At 36.4% G+C, this 25231-nt stretch overlaps 2 protein-coding genes across 2 annotated transcripts in view; one reads left to right on the top strand and one right to left on the bottom strand.

Moving 5' to 3' along the window:
- On the bottom strand, positions 1-2648 carry LOC112051639 (uncharacterized). Its single transcript, XM_024090360.2, has 3 exons — positions 2585-2648; positions 1533-1860; positions 1-506 (listed from the first exon to the last, which is right to left on the bottom strand). Exons 1-3 carry the CDS (start codon positions 2620-2622, stop codon positions 435-437), a joined length of 438 nt encoding a protein of 145 aa, XP_023946128.2. The 5' UTR covers positions 2623-2648; the 3' UTR covers positions 1-434.
- Positions 2649-5523: 2875 nt separating this feature from the next.
- LOC112051636 (pleckstrin homology-like domain family B member 2) overlaps positions 5524-25231 on the top strand; it is an 87006-nt gene continuing 67298 nt past the window's right edge. The window contains exon 1 of the mRNA XM_052887227.1: positions 5524-5848. The gene's annotated coding sequence lies outside the window, so the exon portion shown is untranslated. The remainder of the gene's footprint in view (positions 5849-25231) is intronic.

The raw sequence follows: 25231 nt of genomic DNA, 5'->3' as shown, positions 1-25231 counted from the left end.
TTTTATTTCAATATAGGTTTTATTTTGTTTATAATACAATAAATCCTAATATCTAAATATGTAGTTAATTTATTAATCCAATAAATAGTATATTCATTTTAATGTTCCATTTGGTATATAGGTCACAATGTATAGTAGATGTAACACCATAATCTAGAAGTCGTGCAATTTTGAAAATTCCTTTTTTGTTTGAAAGAGTATACTTCCAGATTGGTTCCATTTAAAAAAATCATGAAAATCGGTTGAGTAATCTTGCGTTAAAATCACAATAACTAAAATACGTGTTTGAAGTCGGTTCCATTTTTATGTTAAAAAGATTATTGTATATACTTGATACATTGTTATAAATAGTTAGAACATTTTCTAAGCAGCTGCATAATTTCAGGCCAAAGATCATTTATAATTGTTAATTAAGTTAGTAAGCTTTTTAATATCTAAAACGCTTTTTCCTTAGGCTGATGAGGTTCAAATATAAGCATGATTTCCACGTACTTCATGCCGAGTTCCTGAAACAATAATTTTTTTTAACATAAGATACTTCAACTCAGGGCGTACTTAGCTATCAGCCGTATTAATGATACGGGGTCCCCGGTCTACAAGGGTCCTTAAGTGTGAAAGCAAAAATTAGTAAAATTTAATTCACAATCTCTCTTAATCTGTCTGGTGCTTTCCGGGGAAAAAAAACTTCCTATGAAATTTTCAAGATTTGCCGCTCGTATAATGAGCCCCCCAAATAATTATGATACAGGGCACTCTCCAAGGCAAGCTCAACTACAAGTTTATTACTGTTATGTTTTCATTATTGATTAATTAAAAATTGTAGATTTTGTGGTTCCATTTTAAATTTTTGTATGATATTTATGAAAGGGACAAAACAAACAGTTATGAATGGGACGTTCAAAACTGCTAATCTTCAATTTTTTGTAATATTTTTTATTACATTTTCAGTTAAAACATGTCACCTAAGAAGAGAACTCGTGTCGATGATCATAAAATTATAGAGGCAGTAATATTATATTGTATTTGAGAAAAACATTACAATTTGACATTGATTTCTGGTTCAGTTATTTAAAAGTATCAAGTAAACTATATACATATTTCTTCAAAATTAGGTGCTGTCCCTTTCAATACGGTTTGTTTATGAAAGGGACAAAATACAAAATTTTAAAAGATGAGAAAATAACATAATTAATTGATTAATGATAATTATTGCATTTCATTTCAATAGTCTAATATTAAACACTTCCTATTCGTCTTCAATCTGTTCCAAATATTTTCTCAATCACTTACTGTGGCCTCGAAATCAAAAATGTCCCTTTCAAGCCGTCTCTCCCCTACGTCGCTGGCACCCGAAAATGTGTTACTGCACCTGGTTTAACTTACAGACCGCTTAATATACTATCATTATCATTAACAGCCAATGAACGTTCACTGCTGGACATATCACTCTTGCATGAACTTACAACGGTCTCGAGCCGCCAGCATCCAGCGGCTCCCTGCAACCCGCTTGAAATAATTCTAAACCAACTTACAATAAATTTTTCGTATAACTCCTGAAGTTTCATTGATCTTTTACTCTGCTTTCCAGAAAAAAATTCATCAATAATGGTAGGCTTTTTACTATCCGACTTCGTTGGTGAAATTTTCACGGTTCCTTCTGTGTTCTGATAACTACCATTATTAAATCCCAATGCTTCGTCCATAGTCACAGGCGGTTTACGAGAAAACCGCCTGAAATCGTTAAAGTTTTTTTGAAAACTTCCGTAACTCTGTTGTTTTGTTTCGTAATTTTCCGCTTCGTCGGGAAATCCCAAAAAACGGAGTGTGTTACGTTCGATCGGTGTTGCCTTGCTGCTTATTCTGAAAAATAGTGTTATAAATATTGGATAAAAGCAGGCGTTACTTTGCGTAAGTTCATCATGATTATATAATGATTTATTTATTTTGCTGTCATCCGCGAAAAGCCGACGAACCCATGCGACGACGTCATCCAGGTCCAACAAAATACTCTCTACGTACGTTTCACCTTGAAACCGGAGCATCCTCAGGAGTATTTTAAATCAATTTTCATCTGGATACTAACCCAACTCTACCCTTCACACCAACCCTGTTCAGTTCCTTACCCAGCTACGTGCAGTTTATTACGTCTATCTAATTAGATATTATGGTCTGAAGTCGTGCCAACTTTCATTAAATTTCATTTGAATTCAGTAGTTTCAGTTCAGCGTGATGCCTGAGGGCCTAGTGGCAGTTTGATACTGTTACTATCGCGTTAACGTAAACGCGAATTTCTAAGGAATTTAAACAGTGCCATCTAGTGGCACTACTGCACAACTGTTTCAATTCCATATAAATTTGCATTTACGTTAACGTAATAGTAACAGTATGAAAATATTGAAAACTCCCACTAGGCACTCTGGTCAATTAAAAGGCGGACAGACAGACAAAAAATTAAAAATATATATTTTTAGCTTCAGTATCAATTATATAATACCCTCCAACTAAAATTTTTACAATATCTTCAATGTACAGAATCGGACCTGTTACAGTTTTCTTATACCTAAGTCTATAGATAAATACTTACATTAATATAGCAGTTAATAACAGAATGGAGCGAATCATTTTTGGAGTAAGTTATAACTTTGAGTTGAGAACACTTAATGATCCCTAACATTGTCCTGTGAGGGTATTTATACGATGTTTTCTAATATAAATGTTAATGAAACAATCATTTTCACGAACGCCTGCTAATGCGTTGATTTTACTTTCAGGAATACATTAAGGGCGGGAATACTATCCTAGATAATCATTGTTCTAATTTATCTTTACATACTCGTCTATACTAATATTATAAAGCTGAAGAGTTTGTTTGTTTGATTGAACGCGCTAATCTCAGAAACTACTGGTCCGATTTGAAAAATTATTTCAGTGTTATATAGCCCATTTATCGAGGAAGGCTATATATTATCTCCGTATTCCTACGGGAACGGAAACCACGCGGGTAAAACTGCGCGGCGTCAGCTAGTTATTAATATCAGAAAAAGGAAAGATCTGATTGTTTGCTTGCATTGAATAGGCTCCGAAGCTGTTAAATCAATTTGAAACTTTCACTATCCCCGGGTGCTATAGGCTATATTTACCCGACTGCGTCAGAAGGAGGATAGTGTTTTTCGAGTGTATCTATGTATGTGTGTATGTTTGTCATGTGTGTATGTTTGTATGTGTATATGTCTGTTCATTTCTTTAGTGCACGCCCTAAAGACCAAACGGCTGGACAGATTTTGACATATGAAGTGTCATTGAGTTTATCAGAATGTGATAGTGACATAGGCTATATAGATTTTCAAAATGGCGCCCGTAAATGAAAAAATGGTGGGGGTTGGGTAAGTTTTTTTATCTAACAATATGGGTATCAAATGAAAGGTAGGTAAACCTATTAAAAATGTAGACGAAAATCATTCTATTCAATATAATAGGTATCGACTGTTTTCTAATTGCTTCAGTCGGGTTTTTTTTATTTGTTTAAATAATTAATTTATTAAATAAAACAAAAACTAGTGTATCTCTATATATAAAAACTCTGATGTAACGAAGTTTCATTCAAATGATTTTGCGTACTTATTAACATTATTCATTGAAACAGTTGTGCAGTAGTGCCACTAGATGGCGCTATTTCAATTCCTTAGAAATTCGCGTTTACGTTAACGCGATAGTAACAGTATCAAACTGCCACTAGGCCCTCTGTACAATTCTTTCTCTCGAAGACAAGGTAAAGAAGAAAATAAATCAAAAGTCGGAAAGAACGCTTCCAATTCAAATTGAGCAATTATAACACAGGAGTCTGAGTCTATGAGTATAACGCAATGCGACACAATATAAATATAACAATGGCGATGATGACTTGGTTTGAATATATTGATTTTTATGATATATTCAGGTAAATAAGGTAATTTTAAAATAATTTATACATAAAAAGCAAAGATTGTCTGGATATTTGCAAAATTAATAAGATTATGAAATTTCAAAATCTTTTATCGTAATTAGATGAAAATTCATACAGTTCTAGCTTCCTTACATTAAATGTGACATTTTTTAATAATGAACTATAAACATAAACGCACAAATAACAAAGATATTAGTAATTTTGTTTGAACGCCCTTACAAATCTAACGATCTTTATGTACCTTCGACATCATTAATTCGTACTATTTTGTATGGGGCGTTTTTGTGGAATCCGCGGCAGCGCCGCAAATCTGACTATTTAAATCCCTGTAGCTCCGAAAGTAATGATCGCAGATACCCTGTTACTTTTACAAAATTGCTTTAATATTAGCATAATCCTAATTTATATACAATTTCAAAAACTGTCATCATCCCTATTACATTGTACCCAGTACCTAACTTTGTACTTATTTTTACTGCTTGCAACAATTTATTGTTTTGCCGTTTGAGGTCTCGGTTTGCACCAATCTTTATTATTACGTGTTAGTCGTTTGTGGTGCTAAGTGATAGTTAATATTTTTAACTATATATAAAATCACAGATTAATCAATAATAGACAGATAGAGTGTACCGAACAGGACGGTGTCGTAGCCGCTCCAAATACAGAATTCAAAAACCAATACATTCTCGAGTCAGTACGACACGAAGCGTCGCATCAGTAACATTTAATATTATTCAAGAAAAATGGCGTCTCAAGTTTTAAAATATTTTAAAAACGGATAAAAATATTAGGTACCTATATTAATTTACGTAATTGTTGTTAGTGATAAATTTTGAAATACAAATTATGAAAAAAGTTTGTTTAAGGCTTTCAAAAGATGTCAAAAAGGTGCGTGACTTTTTTTATGGGTTTTACCAGCTTCACCACACTGCTTGTAAAGACTTATTCTGTATGATCTTCATTCTGTGCATAAACTATAAACTATACTCTCTTTTATTTCAGAATTTTAAACTAAAATTTAAAATGCTGTACATTGAAGATATTTTGATTTTTTTTAATGGAGGGCATAATAATCGATCCTGAAGCCAAAATAATATATTTTTTTATTTTTATCTGACTTTTTATCTGTTGACCTGGCAACACGCTGAAACTACTGAAGGATTTTAAATGAAACTTGGTACGATTTGAGACCATTATTACGTCTGAAGCTCTACACTGGGGGTCACTGAAAAAAAAATTTATATCGGTTCAGTAGTTTCAAAGCCTATTAAATGCAAACATTGTTTGTTCAACAATCAAATCTTTCCTCATTATAATATTAGTATCACATTCCACTCTGCATAAAAGAGTACTACAGAACCGAACAAATAAAAGACACTAATTTATGAGAAGATTTTAGAGTTCGTGGCTTACATAAATTGTAATGTAAATAGTAACAAAAATATATAAAGTTCAAAATTCACCTTTTTTAAAATTAAGTAAGGGAACGTGGTAAATTAAACTGACAACACTGATTTAGGCAGTTAAATGCATCAAAAATTGACAACACAGCAGCAGAAATCACAACTTAACGTTAGCTAACTTCACTTCAGTATTCATAGGATCGTCATTCTGTTTTGTGGGCGGTGCGTTAAATTGTTTTTTGTTTACCTTTATTTTGCAGACTTTAACTTTAATGTAATCTCGTATTTAGCTATATTAAATAATACTAAATAACGTGTGTTGTGTATTGCTGTGATATCTATTGATTAAATAAGATCTGTGACTGTGACTCGGTTAAAATACAAAAAAGTTGAATGAATGGTCGAATTGTTTAACTGTTGTGATTATTTTCGTTTTGTTTTAATTTGTGTACCTCGTAATATTACTTAAAGGTTTTTGGCTGTACAAAATCTGCATAAAGCGGTGAGTTTGTGTAATGTTTTCTTTTTTGTTTTACCTTTTTAAACTCGTCCAAAAACCTGTAAGGCCAAGTGGGTAAGTGTTATTGCCTTATTCGACTTTCATTGCAATTTTTTTGCCTCGGTAGTTGACCTCGATTAAAGGTAAAATCTCATAAGATTACACATGCATTTATTTATTTATCGTTTGGCCGAAACGAAAAAAGGTTTTGTATTTCGTAACTTGCTTTATAAATTAAAACAGTTAGCTTGATAAAGATATATTTTAAAGAAAATAACATAAGTTTGGTGCTATGGCCATGCTGTGACCTCAGCCTTGGAATCTAAAGAATGACATTATTTGTCTTGATTTTTGGGACAAAAGAACCCTGATTTGATTTCTTTTCATTCAAGTAAGTATACATAAAACAAAAAGTTTACATTTTTAGTAAACACAAAAGTGAGACAGACATTTTACTTTACAAACATAGTGTAGATTCACCTTTTTTGATGTTGGTTATAGTCGAAATAACTAACTTAGTACTAGATATGTCTTATAGTTTCACCACTACTGTGCTGCAATACAGGTTGGAGCAGATATGGGTAAATAACACAATTTAAAATTGTTATTTTATTTCTATGAATGAAGCAACTCCTTAGAACATTATAAAGATTTAAAGTTTGTGGTATTGTAGGGATCTCTGGATCTACTGAACTGATTTTGAAAATTCTCTTACCACTATAAAGGAGCTATTTGTGTGTGTGTCATTGGCTACATTTTATCCCCATATTGTTTCTACAATATGAACTATGCGAATGAAATGGCAGGGTCTTGGCTACTCCATCTATTTTTGGCTGGTGGGAGGCTTCGGCTGTGGCTAGTTACCACCCTACTGGCAAAGATGTACCGCCAAGCGATTTAGCGGTACGATGTCGTGTAGAAACTGAAAAAGGGGTGTGGATTTTCATCTTTCTCCTAACAAGTTAGCCCGCTTCCATCTTAGATTGCATCATCACGTACCATCAGATGAGATTGTAGTCAATAGCTAACTTGTAAAGAATAAAAAAAAATTATTAAGAGGTAAAGTGTGTCACGTTGTGGGGGTAAACTCTGGATTTTTAAATAGAAAGTTACATTATTGTCGGAGACTGAGTATATATACTTATAGACTTATAGAGGGGACGTCTGACGAGGCCAGACGGGTGATCAGTCCTAATTAGGGACCATTCCACCCAATTCCCGTGGTAAAGGGACACAGGTTCACTGGTTTCTCGACAGTGACAGAGTATACACTTATGTACAATTTGGTCACAAAATGAAAAATTCCTTCTTCAATTCAGGTTCATAATTACTCCTCAGGAAAGGCAGTGCATTTTTGCATCTATGGAGGGCACAACATTATAGTCCTGAGTTCTATACTTAATCCTAATTTTCCCACAGGAACCACACTGACTATAAATCATATAAATCACGACTGGCTATCAAATTGCTTTTTTTAGGAATATATCTACCTGCACACCAGAAAATTTTCATAATTCTCAGCGTGTGAAATCTGCCAATCCTCATTGGGCCAGCAAGGTGGACTATTGGCCTAACCCCTCATTCTGAGAGGAGACTCTAGCTCAGCAGTGAGCCAAGTAGTTGATAATGATGATATCTTTTGTCTCAGAATTTAATACACATAAACAGCTTATCAAAATTATATTTAATATTAGAATGCTTGGAAAGGCAAAAACTCCAAAGCCCCAAGCATCATGAACATTATTATTATTTTTTTGTTTTACTATCCTCATGCAACCAGTCGACAGACTATGAGCAGAGGTGTTGTATGGAAATTTAGCGGTTAAAAGCAATTTTCCTCAGTGTAAGTAGCTTCATGTAAATCTCATATATGGCTTTCAATCAAATTTGCCATCTTTTCAAGCGTTGAATCGCCTGTGGTATAGCATCATGAATATAACATGCATAAAGTTTGGACTTTTGCCTCGCTTCAGAGGTATTTGCACAACATAAATAACCTCTAAATTCCTCAACCAGCATAGCATCTGTGGTATACATAATACCCATATCACTGTAACAATTTTAAATCTAATGTAATGTGCACTTATAGGTTCTCAATTACAGACAAATATAAAGCTTAATACCAATATCCCAGGTTTGATGGACAGGGCAGCACTTTGCGGGACATAATCTGTGCAAAGTATTGCTCTGTTAATAGGCAACACCTTATCCCTTATTCTCCATAACATCATTTTGGCTATCTGCTTAATATGACAATTATTACTTGAGTTCAAAAATTTAAAAATAATAATAACAAACTAAAGTTCAATGAACCGTGTACAGCTCAGTGGATATAATCTGTCTCCGATTCAAAGAGTGTAGGTTTCAATCTAGTCCAGAGCATGCCCCTCCAATATTCCAGTCATGTGCATTTTAAGAAATTCAATATCATGCATCTCATACAGTGAAGGAAAAACGTCAAGAGGAAACCTGCATACCTGAAAATTTTCTTAATTCTTTAGATGTGTGAAGTCTGCTAATCCGCATTGGGCCAGCGTGGTGGAATATTAGCCTAACCTCTCTTATAGGTAGAGGAGACTCAATCGCTCATTTTTCTTGGACATGTTTTACCTTCGTATTAACCCTATCAATCTTCATAGATTCGTCTTAACTAAGCAACAACAGTACAGTATATTGACCTCTATCCTCTAATGTGAGCTACATTAGTTTGAAAGTACTCATAGATGATACTGTAACAAGTGCTAAATTACTGTTGCAACCATTATGAATGCTCATTCCTTGTTTAGGCTGACTGCTAACTGTGGTTTCTTAATTTTTATTTTTAGGGAAAAAGGCAAATATGTATATTGTATACCTATTTCTAGTACAGGCTTCTCTCTAAAAAAGATTTTCTTAAATCAATATCGAGCTTCGTTCATGTATTTTTCTTGTCTTGTGTGTCTCCAATAAACCTAAAGTGCATGTCAAGAGATAACAGAAAAAATCGGATTTCTTTTATATTTGAAATATATAATGATAAAGTTATTTTTATGCTATCTCTTTCTCTTCTTGTTGCAATGGGATGAAAGGGAGAATGAGAGAGAAGGGATAAATTATCTTGTTATTTCTTTAGCCAATGCATTAAAGTACTATCATGTATGAGTATTGAGTACCCCATCTTACTAATATACAGTAGTGAAATCAGCAACTTTATCTTACCTTTACGTGATACTATAGGTACCTTTAATGTAAACTTGGTAAACATTCGTTTTATCGCGATATGTGTGGTGTATTCACGAGGCAAAAAACAGGGACTTCGCTTCGCCTTAATGAACAATATACCTACAGCTTCGCGACTCGTTGAGCTATGTCGGTCACTTTAGTTCTTTTGCGGATCTCCTCATTTCTGATTCAATCACGCAGTACTACTCCTAGCACAGCTCGTTCCTTCGCCCGCTGTGTGACTCTGAGCCTTATTATGAGGCCCATAGTTAGTGACCAAGTCTCGGAAACAAGTCATCTATGGCAACACGCACTGTTCGAAGGCTTTTGTCTTCAGGCACTGAGGAATTTAAGGTTTTAACTCATTTGTTGAGTCTGTACTTTCAAAATCTTGTAAATCTAGGCTTTGTGTATTTGGTTGACCCTTATATAGCTGCCTATAAAATTCAGTGGCGCTTTCCATTAACTCTTTTCTTGACTTTGTTTTTCTAGCACCTTTTTTTAAAGTCTGTATCCTTAAGTAAGCCTTTTTACTACTTCTATACTGAGTTATATTTTTTATTATTTTTTATTTTCTATATTGTTCATAGTCATTTTTAATGGCTTTGTTTGTCTTTTTGAATAGAATACCTAAATCTCGTCTCGAATCTTTATTTTTGCCTGCTTTTCGTAAAAGTTCTGCGCACAGTTTTATAAGCATTTTAGTTGTAATGCTTAGAATAACTATCGCACGATAGTTAAGTAAAGCAATTTCAAAATCTTATTAAATATATATATACTCTATTTGCTTAGGGCTTAGGGCATCATGTTGGCATATTACGGCACTGGGAGCAGTGAGCTGGTGGGTCTATGCTCCATATCTCCTCTCCTATAAGGATCGGCCTGGCCCTATAGTGGGCCGCTAAAATAGGCTTTTAATGATGAATACGAAAGGGATTTTTTCTCTTTGTAAAAAATTACGACTTATTAGTCGTCCATGTGTGAGGTGCCTTCCAGAAACACTTGAGGCAAACATTTCTAACGACATGCAATGCATCTAACATGTGTGAAATTAGAACGCCTTACAGGATGCTGGCCCAGTTGTTGCTTATCTTAAACTGTATTTGATAATGTTCTCATAGATGACATGGGAATATGGAGCGTCTGCTCTAATAATGCCAGTATCCTCCTCATAATGATATTTTCAGGATCGTCATGATCCGATAATATTTCCAGTATCCTCATGATCCGAGGATATTTTCAAGATCGTCATGATCCCATAATATATCCAGCATCCTCATGATCCGAGGATATTTTTAGGATCGCCATGATCCGATAAGATTTCTAGTATCCTCATGATCCGAGGATATTTCCAGGACACTCATGTTCCGATAATATTTCCAGAATCCTCATAATCCGAGGATATTTCCAGGATCGTCATGATCCGATAATGTTTCCAGTATTCTCATGATCCGAGGATATTTCCAGGATCGTCATAATAATAAATAAAAAATAAAATAAAAAAGCCATTTATTTCTTACAGAAGTACGTTTACAAAGTTTGATTATGTTAAGTTTAGTTTAGTTGTGTTGACTATCAAAAAGTAGATGATTATTATTTAGTAGTTAGTGCTTTGAGTTTTATAAAAGTAGTTTTAGTTAGGTACGTTAATATTTTATTGCAACTATTCTGTAGGAACCCCTCTGCGGGTAAAGGCCTCGTCATGATCCAATGATATTTCCAGTATCTCCGTGATCCGAGAATATTTCTAGGACACTCATATTCTGAGGATATTGGACTATGATCAGTAGTCGAATAAATGAACATAGAACATAGCTTTAAGCAATGTGTTAAAAAACATTTACTTAGTCGAGGGTACTACAACATTGATGAGTTCCTTAATGATAAAGATGCTTGGAGGCCGTTGGATCAGCTTCCACCTTCACACAGAAAGTAAAACTATAAGAAATGTAAACAGTAATTGTTATTAATTGTAAATTATAATACTATATGACTTTTTCAAAAGAGCAACTGTTGAGTTTCTTGCCGGTATCTTCTCAGCAGAACCTGCCTTCCGAACCGGTGGTAGAATCTTTACAAATAGTCAACTGACGTGTCAAAAGTGCTTGTAAACTGAGCCTACTTGAAATAAATGATTTTTGATTTTGATTTTGATTTTGAACCCCTCCATAAGAAAGAGATATCTACGAAAAATTTCCAAAAATAGTTTTTATTTGCGGAACTACAGCCAGTCATCTGTGTCGACATCCGAGCTGAATTAACGGTCGCGAGGCGGGCCAAATTGCAGTTCTGTCTTCCGTTTCCTGATAAAGAAAAACTCGAATGGCTTATTTTGTTAATTTATGACGTGCGGGTTTCCTTTTAAGCTGATGCGGCTTGGCTTTTTGGTGATTTTGGTTCTGTTGACCTCGTTTTGTTTTTGGCTTTTTTTCATAGTAACCGTTTATCCACCAGATGTTGAGCACCTTAGGATTGAATCTTTTTGTCAAATCAAATAATTTCATAATTTAAAAAAAAAATAATACAAATTGAGAGCCGTGATTAACATCGTTAATGAATTATCAATGTCAACCTAAAACCGCCATCACGCATGAGAGCAGCGTGGTGGGCCTGAGCTCTATACCACCATTGATGATGATGTATTTTATTTAGTCTCTTATTATCCCTGCAATATGTCGTGAGTAATTCAGCTGGATTTTAAGTATTACATTTATATTAAAGGTGCAAAATCCAGTGATTTGCCCAAATATAATATAGTGTCTATTTCATTCCAGTTTGTGGTGCTCGTCGCTTGAAACTTTTGAAAGTTGTACCAGGTTTCTTCATCATTAGGTTCCTTGCAAGTTGATTTGGATGTTTACGAGTACGCATTTGGTATGTTTTCATTGAGTGTGCAACTTCTTTCTTGTTCTTTTTAATTATTAGTTCGCAATTTACGGACAAATAGGTTTGATAATAATAATAATAATATCATTTATTTGCAAGAATTATTGTTCTTTACAACATTCAACTAAATTAATAGTGTGCAAATATTATACATGGTGAAAAAGAAAAAATATAAACAGTGAAATAAAACTAAGAAAAATATAAATACAATCAGTCACAATTACTAAATTAAATTAAATAAAATTACAAAGTAAAAATAGCTTAAATTACCAAATTAAATGAAAAAAAAGAAAAGAAAAAGTTACAATTACAATATAATACAATAATTGGAATTAAACGTAAGTACGTCATTAAAAATTAAGTCAAATATTCCTTAATGTCGTAGTAGCCCTTATCACTAAGCCATTTATTTAATTTTATTTTAAAATGGGGCAAGCTTAATTTTTGAATGACATCTGGTAATTTCGAGGTAAAGTTCGTGTGGTTGTAGGAGGTAATCTCTGGATCTACTGGACCGATTTGGAAAATTGTTATACCAATAGAAAGCTACGTTATTTGCGAGTGTCATAGGCTATATTTGATCCCCTTATTCACACGGGAACGGGAACTACGTAAATGAAAGCGCCGGGCGTCATATAGCGGAATTTCTGCGTCTTTTAGAAATTTTGTATTATCTCCGAAACTATTTAAGTAATTAACATACTGTAAAGGGCAAATCTTATCTCCATAATATTCTTGTGATTATTAAATAACTTATTTTAATAAGGATTAAAGTTTAGTTGTATAAATAATGACGTAAACCTAAGTATATAAAATTAATATTTTTTAAAACACAAAAGGTACTATATCTGCTAATATATAGAAAATAGATATATGGTGTCGCGGACTTTTTTGTAGAACTTTTAAAGATACATAAAGTCTCTATACATTAATTTAAATTTTACACAATAGTTAAGGCAGCGCATGCGAATAAGTCTGTTTAAGAGGATTTTCAGTCCGACCTGTATGACAAAAACTGTGATAACTCGGCTAATATATATGATACCAATATAAAATATAGCCTATAGCACTCCTAGATAATGTAGCATTCTACTGGTGAAAGAATTTTTAAAATCGGACCAGTAGTTCCGAAGATTACCCCATTTAAAAAATGTGACAAACTTACAAACTTACAAACTTTACCTCTTTATAATATTAGTATAGATATAGATTTTTACAGCCATACAGTATGCACTTTTCATATAGCTACCAGATGAAAAACAACCATACACACTGTTAGTGGGTAACATCAAAACAGTAGGCTAAATAAACCGCAAGCATAGCTCGTCAGCAACCACACGGTTATGTGTGTATTTATCTATTCTATACTAATATTATAAAGAGGTAAAGTTTGTAAGTTTGTAAGTTTGTCACATTTTTTAAATGGGGTAATCTTCGGAACTACTGGTCCGATTTTAAAAATTCTTTCACCAGTAGAATTCTACATTATCGGGGAGTGCTATAGGCTATATTTTATATTGGTATCATATGTATTAGCCGAGTTATCACAGTTTTTGTCATACAGGTCGGACTGAAAATCCTCTTAAACAGACTCATTCGCATGCGCTGCCTTAACTATTGTGTAATATTGGAATTAATGTATAGAGACTTTATGTATCTTTAAAAGTTCTACAAAAAAGTCCGCGACACCATATATCTATCTTCTATATATTAGCAGATATAGTACCTTTTGTGTTTTAAAAATTATTAATTTTATATACTTAGGTTTACGTCATTATTTATACAACTAAACTTTAATCCTTATTAAAATAAATTATTTAATAACCACAAGGATATTATGGAGATAAGATTTGCCCTTTACAGTATGTTAATTACTTAAATAGTTTCGGAGATAATACAAAATTTCTAAAAGACGCAGAAATTCCGCTATATGACGCCCGGCGCTTTCATTTACGTAGTTCCCGTTTCCGTGAGAATATGGGGATTAAACATAGCCTATGACATTCGCAAATAACGTAGCTTTCTATTGGTAAAACAATTTTCCAAATCGGTCCAGTAGATCCAGAGATTACCTCCTACAACCACACGAACTTTACCTCTTTATATTATTAGCATAGAAGTCTCTATTTCTCTTGGTCATACCACCACTCTCGAAGGACTGGACCGATTTTGCTAAGTGTAGGAGTAAGATAGAGAAGTTACAGGGTAGGGTAGGGTACGGGTAGGGAAGCGTAGGGGTAGGGTAGGTTTAGGGCCGGATTTAGGGTAGTGGTAGGATAGGCGTGAGATAGGGGTACGGGTGGGATAGGGGTAAGAAAGGGATAGGGTACGGGGAGGGTAGAGGTAGGATGGGGGTAGGGGTAGGATGGGGGTAGGGTGTAGGTAAGGTAGGGGAAGGGTAGGAGTAGGTTTGGGGTAGGGTAGGGGTAGGGTGGGGGTAGGGGTAGGGTAGGGTAGGTTAGGGGTAGGGTAGATGTAGGGGTTGGATAGGGTTGGGGTAGTGGTAGGGTAGGGGTAGGGTAGGGTAGGGGTAGTAGTAAAGTTGACATCGAAATTTACGCGGACGAAGTCGCGGGCGTCCGCTAGTTTACACTATATTTTATTATGTGTTCCATGACGAATTAGCTCTCGTCTGTGATCTCCTCAAGTTACGTGACAGCCTATCTGATGACATCGCGATAACTTTGGAAACAAGGTAGCGCCTGTGTTTCCAGACTTGAATAATTTGATCACCTCCAAAGCAAGAGTGAAAAGGCATCTTCTAGGCAAGCTCGCTTCATCTTAGACCACATTATTGCTTTTCTTCAAGCAAGGTTGTAGTCAAGCACAAGCTTATAGTATATCTTACTAATATTATAAACGTGAAAGTTTGTATGGATGTTTGTTTGGATGTTTGTTACTCTTTAACACCGCTACTAATTAAGCGATTTGGGTGAAATTTGGAATGGAAATATATTTTACTCTGGATTATACATTATATATTGGACATAGGGTACTTTTTATCTCGGAAAAATCCACGGTTCCTGCGGGATTTGGGAAAAACTGAATTAAACGCGGAAGTCGCGGCCGTCCGTTAGTACAACATAAATTAACATTACTCAACTAAGTAAAAAATAATAATTAACAAAAATAATAGGATTGTAAAAAAAAAATAAAAATGTATGATTTTAGTTCCGCAAAACCGTGGTTGGGGAGATCGCTGGGATGAGACCTGTATTGATAATCTAGCTGCATTCCATTCCCATACTGAGGTGACCTCATCTAGCGAGCATAACAAAAAATTATGATTTGCTTCCATATTTCTAACACACATTTGATACGCATCTTTTAAGTAAGCACGCTCCAACTTAGACCCTTAGAGCCTTATTTTTCATGAAAAAAAACTCCATAATTAGCAATGCCTTGGCAACTTCGTTCGTAACACTCCCGATGGTCCGTGCGGGCCGGGGGGGCATGTTGCGATGAATAAAAAACCCACGACTGATGCACCTCACTTCCCCGCATGCACGATTTCGCCCCCGTCGCCCGCTTATCATGGGAGTGTCATCAACGAACTATACTGTGAAGAAATTAAATATCACGTGTCTCAATCGGTGAAGGAAAAACATCGTGAATAAACCTGAGAATTTTCTTAATTCTCTATGCGTGTGAAGTCTGCCGATCCGGATGGATTATTGGTCTAAGTGCTCTCAGTCTGAGAGGAGACCCGTGCTTAATAGTGAGCCGAAAATGGGGTGTTAATAATGGTGATGATGATAATGTTGAATTAGCTACCGTACTTACCTGTTACGTAATATTACGTATTAGTACGTAGAACCATAAGCTGGCTAACTTTCAATCTTCTTAAAATGAGGTATTACATTCTTTTCATTTACTAACTTTGTAAGGACTTATTTATTTATTTATTTATTTATATACATGACATGTGCCCAGAGAAACATTACAGTTTCCCAATTCGTTTCTCGAGCAATTATTCCTTCGACTTGTCCTTTCTTTGTCTAGATATGAAAGGGTTTTCTTGCATACTTGCAAACTTACAGAGAAATCGGTAAGTGAACTTATTTTGTATGGAAGAGTAACCAGGTTTTAGAATAACTGTCTATAAGCTTTCATATTTAAATTTTTACGAACTATTGTTACTCCCACCGACTGTGAACTGGGCAACACGGTTTTGCATGCATAATATGCTCAATAAATACCTAGAACAATACTTTTAGAGATATTTAAGAAAATAGGATCACTTGAGGCTTAACGTGATTGCCCAAGGAGGAAGAAGAGAAGACGATGACGAAGTAACAAACATTAAAAAAAAACATACGCATCGAATTGAAAACCGCGGCCTTTTTTTTTTAAGTCGGTTGACAACGAATTTTGACTTTGTTTTTTTTTTATTTATTCTTTACAAGTTATCCCTTGACGACAATCTCAACTGATGGTAAGTGATGATGCAATCTAAGATGGAAACGGGCTAACTTGTTAGGAGGAGGATGAAAATCCACACACCTTTCAGTTTCTACACGGCATCGTACCGGAACGCTAAATCGCTTGGCGGTACGTCTTTGCCGGTAAGGTGGTAACTAGCCACGGCCAAAGCCTCCCACCAGCCAATTTTCTTCGCAATCAACTTGTTGTAGAATAAAAAAAATCAGTAGGCCTGCAAGTGGGCTTACCGTTTGTTTTTCTTGCACTATGATTCACTGCAGACTATAAAGTGACTAATCTCTTAATAATTTTGACGTCTCAACACCAATTCTCTACTTTAAGTCCATCGTAGTAGAGTGTATTATTGTGTGTGTCAAGTTTATTTGCATATTGCAGATAACTTGTGTATTGAGCACGATTAGTTGAAAGTGGATATTTATGATAATGGTCCGTCTATGTTTCTATTACTATATCTGAAAGGTATCACTTTACATAAGACGTGAACCGACTTCAAAAAAAGGAGGAGGTTCTCAATTCGAGTCTTAGGGCTCCCGCACACGGGCCACCGGCCACCGGCCACAACCACAAAACCTAACCTTGGGTCCTAACTGAAAATCAGTGCTGCATCCTTTTTTTATTGAAAGTATGCGGCAAAATGCTGAGTTGTAGCCTTTTTCTAGGTTATGCCACATATTATGCCATGCCAGTTTGAGTGGACAGTTAAGTCATAATAAAATAAAGATTTAATGTGATATGTGGAATTACTTAAAAATAAAGATATTTCTTTCTTTCAAAACGCCGCTACCGGCATATTTCCTGTAGTTTTCATACATTTTATATAGGCTCGCCGCACACTATTGACGCCGGTGGCTGCCACTGGCTACAATCGTCGCTGCTTGCTTCTTGTGGCCCGCACCGGCCACTAAACGTCGCCACACGCCACTCGAGATTCCGCACCCCTCTCTCCCTTATCTCAGTAAACCTGTTAGAGTAGAAAAGTAGCAGCCACCGACCGTAACTGTCGACCACCGGCCATAAGTGGCTGTCGCGTGCTTCGTTTACTTTACTTTTGTGGCCCCTTCTTGCTTCGTGTGGCCCGTGTGCGGCGACTCTTATGTTTTTTTTGTATGTAAGTTATCCTTAGTGTTTAGTGTATCTTAGTGGCAGAACCGGTCAAGCTTCGCTTTGACTTATGTGCACTTCTTTTCTACCCCTACCCATACCCTATCTACCCTTTATAATATTAGTACATATAGATTAATAACTATTCTTATATAAGTCTATTATTATATCTGACAGTCCCGGTCATTATCATTACTATCTTCTAGTGGTTAAATGATTAACGTTATCACCTTAAGCCCGCCAACTCGCACTGGAACAGCGTGGTGGGTCTAAGCTTCATATACCCTCACCTATAAGTAGACCTGCAGGCTAATTCACTATCTTTGACGTATGCTAGTTGACATGACATATACGAAATTGAGATCCTATGTAACAAATGTCATCATACTGGTGGAAATCATACAGTAGGTATATAACGTTTGTCAATTGATTTGAAGTTAATTTTAATAAATTGATAATAAAGACCAAAACAGTGAATATTCCAAAATGATGATAAATGAGAATTGTTTTTTTTGTTTGTTTCTAGTTAGTAGTCTCTAGTTATCTACTGCTGACGTCACACTATTTATCTCATAATGAGATTACTAAGCAGCTAGAACTTATTGGGAACACGTTTACATAATTTTTTTATTCATAAAGTCGGTTCTATTCGTTATTTGTTGCAAATTGTGTTATTTAAATTGCTGTTCTATCCCATTAGCATAAAGCTCATTTTCGCGTTGAATTAATGAAGTTGTTTATTACTTTATGTAATACATAATGTATAATATAAGCTATTGTGAATAGGTTTCATAATCGGCTCTTTGATGTGATTGTTATTATACGTCAACATAATAAATTGGATTCTTTGATGGTTTAAATTATATACGTTTGCTATATTTTTTTTAGAAAATACATAATTATGATATTGGAACGGGCTTCGAATCATGAAACTGAAATATATTTCCCTGTATTACGAGTACTTAAGGGTTTAATGTTTAATTTAATGTGGTATCGAACAACTTATCAGTTAGGTATTATTACATATTTCTATTTATACGAGTCAATATTATTTCCTTCCGATCAAGATTACATTCTTGATCGGAAGGAAATGAATTGCTATTAACGTTTTCCAGAACTTTAGTATTATCTAACATAGGTATTATTGACGACCTCCGTGGCGCAATGGTATGCGCGGTGGATTTACAAGACGGAGCTCCTGGGTTCGATCCCCGGCGGGGCTGATTGAGGTTTTCTTAATTGATCCAGGTTTGAGGTTGCTGGCTGGCTGGTGGGAGACTTCGGCCGTGGCTATTTACCACCCTATCGACAAAGACGTGCCGCCAAGCGATTGAGCGTTACGGTATACTAAAAGATATCGTTTGATAACGAAAGGGGTGTAGATTTTCATCCTAACAAGTAGGCCCGCTTTCATCTTAGATTGCATCATCATTTACCATCAGGTGAGATTTTACTCAAGGGCTAACTTGTAAGTAATAAAAAAGCTCTAAATATGACCTGTGAAATAAAAGTTAGTACATACTTACCTATATTAAGCTAAGTGCACAACAAAAATGCTAGACCATCAAAACGCATCCAGTTCTTTGAACTGCATCGGTATGAACTTTGTCCGCAGTCCGTTGGTTTATTTATATAACACCTTCTAGGAATCGAGATTCGAAATGCCGATTCTCTTAGCGTTTTGCGTATGTTTATGACTGAATGCACTTCAATATGTGTCTACTTGTATCTCAGTATACGTAAAACATCATTGCCCATCTATGAGATCGTTTAAATTAATAAATCACTAGAAAAACGAACCACTATTAAATAATTTCATCATCATCATCATATCAGCCGATGGACGTCCACTGCATGACATAGACTTTTTGTAGGAACTTCCAAACATCATGATCCTAAGCCTGCATCCAGCGAATCTCCGCGACTAGCATGATGTCGTCAGTCCACCTGGTGGGGGGGGGGGGGGGGGAGGTCCGACCAACACTGCGCTTTCTAGTGCGGGGTCGCATTCCAGCACCTTGAGACCCCCAACGTCCATCGGCTCTTCGAACTATGTGCCCCACCCATTGACACTTCAGCTTCGAAACTCGTTGAGCTATGTCAGTGACTGGTTCTTCTGCAGATGTCCTCATTTCCATCACGCAGAGATACTTCGAGCATAAATCGTTCCATCGCCCGCTGTGTGACCCTGAGCCTTCTTATGGCGCCCATAGTCAGCGACCAAGTCTCGGAACCATAGGTCATCTCTGGCAGCACGCACTGTTCGAAGACTTTTGTCTTCAGGCTATGAGGCATTTATTTATTTAGGAGGCACTCTTATATATTTTTACTATTCATATTTTTACACAATTTCATTGTCATTTCCTAACTGTCCTTTCTGCTGCTTCTTCTTCTTCTTCTTCTTCTTTAAGTCCTTCAACACCTGACGGTGCATAGAGCGGAATCAAACTTCCAGACAGATCTATCGTGGACTACAATCTTGAGCGTGATCTAGGACAGACTGACAGCTTCAACTCCGGCCCGCTTGCATGTTGCCTTTGGCCTACTACGTCTTCTCTGGCCCCCACAAAGATGCCACTGCAAGGACGCCTGTGCAACACCAAATGATCAATGTAAAACATGCACTATCCAGTTCCACTTTATTTGTATGAAAATCAGGGGCTTTATAGCGAGGGTCCAGAGCTCATAATGCGTGCTAGTAGTATTTAGCTATCTCACAAAGAGCTCTACTACATAAATACAGATTCTAGTACAAAGTTTGCTTTTCAAACGATGTTGAGAGTCTAAAGAACTCCATATAGAGATAAATGGGCAAACGACCAAGTGTAATCGTTTGGGCCGTTTGAACAATAACCCATTGTTGTTTGGTACAAGTGACCCGTTACAGCGGAAAGGTCAAGTTGATAAATAGATAACTTTTGTAACAACAAATAAAGATACAATTTAAAAACGACCAATTTAAAAACTCTTAAACAGCTTGGTGTGCTGTATTCTGTAGCACCGAGTCCCAAAATTAGGCTACTTGTAGCAGGCACTGTGTTCCTAAAACGAGAATCTATTTTGGTCTGAATTAAATCTACAAGAATAGATTCGAATTAGATGTTTTCAAAGTCAAAATAATAAACGCATTGGGTTTCCTTTTTTCATACGCAGGGTTAGACGTTTCCTGACCCATACAACTTTACAACACTAGTGAATCTTCTACTAGTCAAATGTATATTCTAGACAATGTGGTCCTTCAGGTAATCATTATTATGGTTATATGCATTGCATATAGTTATAGGAAAGCACGAGTCTATCTTGCCTAAAAAATTGCGACGTAATTTTGTAATGTGTTTTTACATTCTTGGAATACAGACTTTTCACGCTTCATCTCATCACCTAGACTAGAGCAATCACCGCGGTTAGTATACACATTAGAAAGTGATCGCCTATACGGTGCGGTATAATTTAGACAATTTATGTACATTATACAATTTATGTACGTTATACATGCCCTCTTCCTATACTTCGTCGTTTGTGGTCTAAGAGTCTGCAATGGACAGAACTTTGCCATTTTATTAAAGCTGAAAGTTTGTCAGTAACAACCTATATTAGGGCCACTGTTGAACAGGTGTCTCATTTAAGAAAGAGAAGGGTTAGGCTAATATTCCACCACACTGGCCCAATGCAGGAGGGTTGGCAGACTTCACACACGTAGAGAATTTAGAAAATCCGCAAAATTTTTTTAAATGCACATAACTGGAAAGTTGGAGGTGCATACCCAGGGACCGGATTTTCTCTTATTATATTTGGATTAGGATAAAAGAAATTCATTATTTTTAAGTTAACTACAATACTTTATTTAATTTGTCTGATTTACGTTAATACACACCGTTTTATTTCGTAACTCGTTGTTATTTTAATACAAATTTTTCATAATTAGGAAAGTTTTGCAGTACCTATTGAAAAAAATATGGTACACCCGCTCGCTTCGCCGCTTCTTTTAAATAGCTTTATGGCAGGTCGGAACTAAACTTCTCAACCGCGAACCCAGAGTTTTTGCCGATGCTATAGGTATAAACGGATGTGGCATTGCCTTGATGGAACATATCACTTCTACCGACTGTTTCTAGTAAATTCCTAGCCTCGAAATATACCTACCTGTGTTACGAAAGGCTTTTGTACAATGTCGCATGTGTGGCCACCACAGATTTTCGCTTCATAGTGCAATAGCGGCGGGGTCAGAGAAAGGGAAAACGTATTAAACACCGATAAGCCTTGGGCGTTGATATTAGAGATAATTATGTCTGCTTTCTTCTTCAAAGCCCATACTTTAGTGACAACTAGCGACTCGCCCAAGCTTCGCACAGGCATGTGTGACAGTGCATATGTACTCTTGCACTAACAGTGGAATTCATGGACGTTGCTGGGGCACCCCTAGGGTACCATTCACCCGCTGAGTGTCGAATTCTGAAACGCGAGTTTAAATTCGACACTCAGGGGATCATTCATCCGCTGGCGCCGCCACAACGTCTACGAATTCCACTGTAAAACTTCTTTAGTAGAGCTCTTTGTGACTAGGGAAGTACTACCGCTATGTATGTTTCTGTCTCCAATCAGCATTGGCCTGTTCAGGACTCAATGGTATGGTGTCTGGTTTAATTACAGACATATGAGTCCTAACACCTATCCCTCAGGTTGATAGACACAGGGCACTTGAGGACATGTTCCTGGAATAAGTTGGTTTGGCTTTATTTTGTACTAGCGAAAGCCGGCGACTTCGTCCGCGTGTAATTTAGTTTTAAACAAGATGAAAAGTTAGCCTATGTGTTAACCCAGAGTAAAATTTATTTATATTCCAAATTGGTTCAGTAGTTGCAGCGTTAAAGAGTAACAAACGTCCAAACAAACATTCATACAAACTTTGCGTTTATGATATTAGTAGGATTATGTAGTAATTAATAAATAAATAAAAACATATAATGAAATGATCATAGATGTGGGCTTTCTGCTTGGTCCGGACTGACAGTGCTTACGTCCCTGGACGATATCTGTCACAGAAAGCTATAATACTTCTCAAATGATATTGCCTAAAACTCCATGCTCCACAACCATGGTTCGCCTCGTTCATAGTTTTTTTTTAATTTTTTTACAAGTACCACTATCTCACCTGATGGTAGATGATGATGCAATCTAAGATAGAAGCGGGCTAAGTTTCTACACGACATCGTACCGCAACTTACCGCTAAATCGCTTGGTGGTACTTTGCCAGTAGGGTGGTAACTAGCCACGGCCAAAGGCTCAAGACCAACCTCAAGAAAACCTCAATCCTAGCCCAGAAAGCCCAGCCGGGGATCGAACCCAGCTCCGCCACGGAGGTCGCAGTATTGTGATGAATACATTTCTTGTTCCTGCCCTCTACACTGAATCTCCGTTCTGTAGCTTTAGTTAGCAAATAACTGACACATTTTTCAGACTTTAAAATGGGACATTAATTTAATAGTTTCGTCGTGTTCTGATTCCGCGTATTGTGAAATGTTTTATTTGGACGTCATCCGGCCGGATTACGGTTACGGCGTTATTGGGTTACCGTTACCCGGTGGCGGTTTGGGTTCAATGTGTCGTTGTATTTGCACTGGTTCTGATTCTTGGGTTATGGATACCGAGAAATGTGTTTATGTGCTAATTTTTGTTATCTGCCTCTTTGGTCTAATTCATCAATTCTCATAGACGGAGTCTACAGGTGACTCGGGCGGGGGTCTACGTTGACGTGACATATGGGGTTCACGATTCGTATGCGGGGATCAACGAAAATTTATCTGGTTTCATACCGAATGGGGACTTTTCTAAATAAAATAATTGTGAATTGATTACTTGCGCTGTGAGTAGCTAGGTATCAACATTTTAAGTTGGTTGAAATAAGTTTGGCCTGGACAATTTTACTTTTTGTCATCCATTGACAGCACAATCTATTAAATAGGTAATCAATTTCCACATTTTTTTTAAACAGTTATTTTGTGGTGGTTGATTCAGCTGCAACGAAATTGTCCATAGATTAATCTAATCACATTTTTTGTCGAGTTTTGGATAGAAATTTAGCAGGAGGTCCACTCGAACTCGAAGTTAAGTTTAAAAGTGGTCTATGAGAAAATAAGTTTGGGAATCTCTGGTCTAATTGTTACCTGTTCAGCTCGGAATTTGAGGTTAGAGATACCTTTAGCGATATTACGATTTTGGCAATATACCTATTTGTTATTTTTCATCGATGTAATTTGCTACTTTGATACAAATATGCAACGTCATCATCATCATCATCATCATCATCATATCACCCGATGGACGTCCACTGCGGGACATAGGTCGTTTGTAGGGACTTCCGAACATCGTGATACTGAGCCACCTGCCTACAGCGAATTCCTGCGACTCGCTTGATGTCGTCAGTCCACCTGTTGGGGGGTCGACCAACACTGTGCTTACTAGTGCGGGGTCGCCATTCCAGCACTTTTAAACCCCAACGTCCATCGGCTCTTCGAACCATGTGCCCCGCCCATTGCCACTTCAGCTTCGCAACTCTTTAAGCTATGTCGGTGACGCAACGTCATGCGTCTTACCAAATACACACCGTCCCTAGCTTACAAAATTAATATACATTTGGTAAATCGCAGTAAGACGCAATGCCTGTCTTTACCTTATATGCGAAGAAATCAATTTGTCCACATGACTATATGCCCACGGCTACGAATATGGCGGCCGAGACGTAGGACGCGTAACCTCGCGAGTCGTGGCCTCTTGTCACTTACCAAACATGTTTTATTGCTAACATTCTTTCATCATCAACATCATTATCAGACTATTTTAACGTCCCACATCCCTAAGCGTCCTGCAGACTTGACAATCTACATCGAGAGTGGAACTGAAGCTCTATTTGTATAGTTTGTCGTATTTAACCGAAGATGTTAATAATAATGACCAGGATAGAGGACTTAGGACTTTACGAGGCAGCAGTGACGTGCATTTCATACATGCATTAAAGTACTGCATACCCTGAGTTTTGTTTTCTTAATGCTTAGTTAATGAAGATTTTCCCAGTTTGGTTAATTTTTCTTACTAGTGCATACCCTGATCGACAACCTTATGCACGCCACTGCGAGGCCACAAAATTCCTAACTCCGAGCTGGAAATATTTATTAGCAAATATAATCTACGAGTATAGATAGCTACATGTAAATATAGTTCTTAATATAGTCTTAAAATCCTTTCCTTTATCCAAAGGTTGTCTGGTAGATATTGCTATAAGCAATAAGACCGCCTTTGCACATACTTGTTTTCTATGTTTTCCTTTGTTATTGTTTTTGTTTTATTTTGTGCAATAAAGTATAAATAAATAAATAAAATAAAACTTAGACAACCTACTTACTTTCACATACATAGAACAGAAAATAGACAAATGGCAGAACGAGTATTTATTTATTGTAGGAACGTCAGCCATATAGCCTAGACTATAAATAGAAGGATTTATTTACCATTCATTATGCGACCGACCTTTGTACCAGAATTGTATTGGCCTGTTTCTGAGAAGTAGGCGAGTATAGTAAGTAGGTTGAATGTTTACAATGATGTTTGGGTAATAAACGTGTAGGGTTGACACTGTAAGATCCGTCTTATTTTTTATCCAACGACTAGCAGAACCTTACGGTTTCACCCGCATAGTTCCCATTCCCGTGGGAATACGGGGATAATTTGTAGCCTAGGTTTAGGAATTTGCGACGTCAC

The sequence above is a fragment of the Bicyclus anynana genome, chromosome 18, assembly GCF_947172395.1.
Source record: "Bicyclus anynana chromosome 18, ilBicAnyn1.1, whole genome shotgun sequence".
Taxonomy (NCBI): domain Eukaryota; kingdom Metazoa; phylum Arthropoda; class Insecta; order Lepidoptera; family Nymphalidae; genus Bicyclus; species Bicyclus anynana.
This window is presented reverse-complemented; position numbering and strand designations above follow the sequence as displayed.

Bases quoted from the DNA above. Each gene is read 5' to 3' on its own strand.
- LOC112051639 (XM_024090360.2), bottom strand. From the start codon at position 2,622: ATGATTCGCTCCATTCTGTTATTAACTGCTATATTAAT. The intron at 1,861-2,584 runs GTAAGTATTTAT...ACTATTTTTCAG, and splicing joins TTATTAACTGCTATATTAAT to AATAAGCAGCAAGGCAACAC. The intron at 507-1,532 runs GTAAGTTGGTTT...TTATTGTTTCAG, and splicing joins AGTTATACGAAAAATTTATT to GAACTCGGCATGAAGTACGT.